The sequence below is a fragment of the Cryptomeria japonica genome, chromosome 4 (assembly GCF_030272615.1).
Source record: "Cryptomeria japonica chromosome 4, Sugi_1.0, whole genome shotgun sequence".
NCBI lineage: Eukaryota > Viridiplantae > Streptophyta > Pinopsida > Cupressales > Cupressaceae > Cryptomeria > Cryptomeria japonica.
The window spans coordinates 292,247,876-292,252,445 of record NC_081408.1 but is presented as its reverse complement, the minus strand read 5'-3'; the positions used below and the strand labels follow the sequence as shown (position 1 = coordinate 292,252,445).

The following is a 4,570-nucleotide window of genomic DNA, read 5'->3' as shown; positions in this document are numbered from 1 at the left end:
GCCATCATTTGGGTCACCATCATCGCTTTCTCCTTCCCCATCTGCTGAAACCCTAATGCCTCCTCCTAGACTACTCTCCTTCTCCATCTTAAAACCTTCTAGTTTACAAACGATAAATATTTTCTAAGCTAAAAACATTTTCCAAGCTAACAAATATAAACAATAACTTTATTCTTGGTCAAACACATGTAGCTACAATAATAGAATTGTTGTTTGCCAATACGATATGTAAATAATAACTTACTTTCCATGATCCTTCCAAAATAGACAAACCCAAATTAAGATTGACGAAATCTACTGACATAAAATAACCTCTTTCCTTCCTATTCTTAAACCACCCAACTAGTGAAGTTCATCTTTAAAACAGTGTGATGATGATAAATGCAAGAGTGATTATAAAAATAATATTGCAAATATGCTTTGATTATGTCTATACGCATTCTGGAAAAGAGAGATTATTTAAATCGAAATGTGGGCCGACCATTGTCGGAGTGGAGAAGAAAAGAAAGGGAAATCGTCCATTGTAGAGATGCCATAAAGCAAGAAAGTAGGGAATGTCAGGTTCGGTAGAAAATACGTTCAAGGAAGAAAGATCCATGGTTGATCTTCAGACAGGCACAGGAGGACGTGCTTGATTATAATCTACAGTTATAAAACAGTGCTTCGATCAGTTCTCGTTATTTCCTTTTGCATTAAGAGTGTTTGCTTTGGCCAAATGGATTCCATTACTGGAAGAGTGAAAGAGATTATAAGCAGTCGGTTGCAGGCAATTGTGAAAGAGATTAAGCACCTAACTAGTGTGCCCAACGATGCCGAGCGCCTCCGTGCGGAGATAGATCATGTGAAGGGCATAGTCGATCATATTAACAGAGGGCTAAATTGGAAAGGTCGACAGCCTTTGGCAGTAGTGAGGCATTGGGTGACGACGCAAGAGCAAATCGTTAAATCTGCTGAAAAGGTGTTTCTCCAGTACGAAGAAAATAAGCACCGTCGCTTGTGTTGCTGCTGCCCTCACTGTTTGCTTGTCATAAGATCCAGTCGAAAGATCCGTAATGCTCTTGCCGAGATAGATGATGTTCTGAAGATGAAAGATTCAGAATTTCCCAAGAATGGAGACCTTGAAGAGCCTCCGGAGACGCCGGTGCAGCCCATGGGGAAAGAGCTAGTTGGCGCATTTGTTCGGGAGAAGCTGTCGGAGCTTGAGACGTGGGTGCTGGAAGATGACTCTGTTCGTGTCGTTGGCGTCTATGGAATGCCCGGCTTGGGAAAGACGTCCCTGCTCAAACAAATCAACAACAATGAAAAGGTACTCAATTTCTTTAAGCTTGTGATTTGGGTTACTGTGTCCAGAGAATCCGATATCTCTGCTCTCCAGAGGCGTATTTTTGAGACAATTGAGTTACCTTGGCAATCCAATTTGAGCATTGACGAAGCTGCAGGGGTGTTGCATTCGGTTTTCAAGGACAGGCGACTGCTGCTCATTTTGGACGATGCACGGACAAGCATAGATGTTTCCAATTTGGGAATTTCTCTTTCTGAGGATACTATAAAAGTTGTAGTGACTTCCAGGGATAAAGAGGTGTGCAGAAGCATGAGAGCAGACAAGATGATCGCAATGAAGCATATGTCGGAGGAAGAAGGTTGGGAGCTTTTCTGCAGAGGAGCCTTCGTAGCTGGTGAGGATCAGAGTACGGATAGGGAGATAGAGAGCTTGGCCAGAACCATTGCAAAGGAGTGTAAAGGGCATCCCCTGACTATTAAAACGCTTGCTCGGACAATGCCACAGCTTCACAGCAGTACCAGGTCGGAATGGGAATACATTCTGAAGGAGATAAAGGCGATTGATCCCCAGTTTTATCGAATTGATGAAGAAATTCTGAGGGAAGTATTCGCGCCGCTAAAGCACAGCTACGATGCTCTGGAAACAGATGAGCTCAGGCTTTGTTTCCTGTACTTGGCAGCTTATAGAGAAGACGAGGAGGTCGACGCGGATCAATTGATACAATTGTGGTTGGTAGAGGGCCTAGTGAGAACCAGATTTGAAGGGCGCTACGTTTTTCTCAAGATCTTGGCGGACCGATGTTTGATCGACATTGAGGTAAAAGAGGAAAATGGCCTAGATATCTGGAAACTGAAAATCCATGATTTGCTCAGAGGTATGGCGATACGCGTTGCTGAGATCGACCATAATAGCTCGTTCCGTGCAGGTCAAAGTTTAACATGGTTTCCATCCTTTGCAAGGGCAATATCTGTGAGGATATCAGTGATGCATAACCGTATAACATGTCTGCCTGAAAATTTTGACTGCACGAAGCTGGTGACTCTGTTGTTGAGCTGGAATACGATTGAAGAGGTTCCGGAGGGCTTTCTGGAGTACTTGTATATGTTAACGGTGCTTGATCTCAGCAACACGCCCATCAAATTCTTGCCAAAGTCCATCCAGTATTTGAACGAGCTCCTGTATCTCCAGCTTTCCAATACCCAGATTAGGGTACTCCATGATCAAACATTTAAGCTGAGTAGAGTACAGTTTTTAGATCTTTCTTTCTCCCCTATCATCAGTATTCCATCCATGATAAAGAAGATGAAAAGACTCCAAATTCTCAAGTTAGCCCACTGTTATGATTTGGAATTTGTTTCACCCGACATATCACAGCTCTCGGTTTTGGAAGAGCTTGACATGTGGAAGACGCTGTTTGCATTTTCATGGGAGTTCGAAACAGCTGAAGAATTAAAGAAGGCTTCTTTGCAAGATGTATGCAAACTCTATCATCTCAAGCGTCTGCGTCTAACCCTGAAATCCCCAATTAAAGAGAGAACAGTGGGGAATCTAGTGGAGCTTCAAGAACTTTGGCTACTTTGGATGCCCCAAGTCCGTCAAACACATCTACCCACTGACATGCGAACCATGCACAACTTGGAGAGGCTCCACCTCTTTGACTGTCACATTGAGGGAACCCCTGATTTATTCTCAGAATTAAAAAATCTCAACTACTTAAAGCTGAAATCTTCTCAATTATTGATCACTCTTTCCGGATTAGGGTTGGGCAGATTATCCCATTTGAAGGAAATAGAGATTGTGGAATGCCTTCTGCTCACGGAGTTGGGAGAAGAATTTGCGAGGAAAGGCTGCTTTCCAAGGCTGCGCAAGCTCAAACTGTGGATGTTATCTTCTCTGGATAGTCTGTCTAGTTCTGTCGAAGAGGGGGCTCTCCCCATGTTGCACACTTTGGCTATATTCCATTGCATGAAGGTTAAAGTACTGCCATGGGGACTTGATAATCTCAAGTCTCTGGAACAGATCAGAGGAGACAAGAAATGGTGGAATGAAATTAGCTGGGAAGATGAAGAGATGAAGAACCATCTTCATCCTAAGTATGTGGAAATCGTGGAAATCCATGATAATTGTCATGTTTAACCCACAGTTTTCCCTTAATTAAGAGCATGAAATAATAGCTTTATATGAACGATACGCTGTTTATTTTGCAAGTATTGCTTGTTTGTAATTATCAAATGACATTTAAAATAAACTTTTTCGAGTTTCAGCTGTTTAGCGTAGATACAGCTGTTTATCGCTCCTAAGAATGATAGGATGTTGTATTTTACAAAATATTGCCTTGGTTGAAATGAATGAATGATTGACCAGTTTCCTTTTTCATGTCTCCTAAGAGGGATTTCTAAGCGATTTCATTCATATCACTGTTTTTAATTCTTTTTATTTTTTTTCTCTGCTGTCATATATATTAATCAGCTGGTTTAAGTGGAAGGGCTGCTTTCTCATATTACATTTGGTATAAAAAGAGTAGCTTTCCTGCGGGTTAAAAAATTAACTCGTTGATTTTTTACAAAAGTTTATCATTTCAAATTCGAACTTCCTATTTATTCTAAAATTTATAGGAAATGATTATAATTATTAGTGCATCAAGATGATAACTTTTTTGACCAGGAAATAGTTGTGAGAGATTGTTTATCAGATTATGTAGAGTTTGTGAGAGATTGTTTATCAGATTATGTAGAGTTAGTGATGCAGGCACAAACAACCTTGCCCTCAAACTTCACTTACAAATCAGCAAACAAACATCGTTAACAAGGCAAAGACTCTCTGCTATTAACATAATCAGAATGCAACATAGAGCAAATATATCCATAAATTCTCAAATTAAAACAATTGAATAATCACATTACAAGAATGGTCTTCATGGCCTCTCATATTTCAATCTCTCCTCTCTTACTTTTTTTCCTCCTCCATTATACTTCCTCTGCTTTTCCAAAATCTGAAAATTGTTCCTTTCTCTTCTCATAAACCTTACACCAAAAATAGAAAATCAAACTCCAAAATTGTTTAACTCCGCGCCTCCTCTTCCTTCAATTCTCCAAGCCACACTCCCTTCTTCATTTCTCCTCACCACTACCCCCCTTACACCAATCCTCGAAGCCTCCTTAAATTGCCTTCAATTGCTGTCTCCCTAACTGCAGCAACACGTGGCCAATCAATCAGTGCTTGGGAAGATTCTATGAATTCAATGGGCATTGCCAATAATATATGTCCCATTAATACGTACCCCAAAGC

General features: G+C 40.8%; 1 protein-coding gene across 2 annotated transcripts; it reads left to right on the top strand.

Annotated features, from left to right (window-relative positions):
* Positions 1–540: 540 nt before the first annotated feature.
* On the top strand, positions 541–3,658 carry LOC131071720 (probable disease resistance protein At5g63020). 2 transcript variants are annotated; one of them, XM_059219804.1, is made up of 2 exons: positions 541–1,306; positions 1,463–3,658. In XM_059219804.1, the coding sequence occupies exons 1-2, from the start codon at positions 716–718 to the stop codon at positions 3,416–3,418; spliced, it is 2,547 nt and encodes an 848-aa protein (XP_059075787.1). In that variant the 5' UTR covers positions 541–715; the 3' UTR covers positions 3,419–3,658. The 2 variants fall into 2 exon arrangements, with proteins under 2 accessions (XP_059075787.1, XP_057863647.2); XM_058007664.2 differs by having other exon boundaries at positions 542–3,658.
* Positions 3,659–4,570: the final 912 nt, after the last annotated feature.

Bases quoted from the DNA above. Each gene is read 5' to 3' on its own strand.
- LOC131071720 (XM_058007664.2), top strand. From the start codon at position 716: ATGGATTCCATTACTGGAAGAGTGAAAGAGATTATAAGCAGTCGGTTG.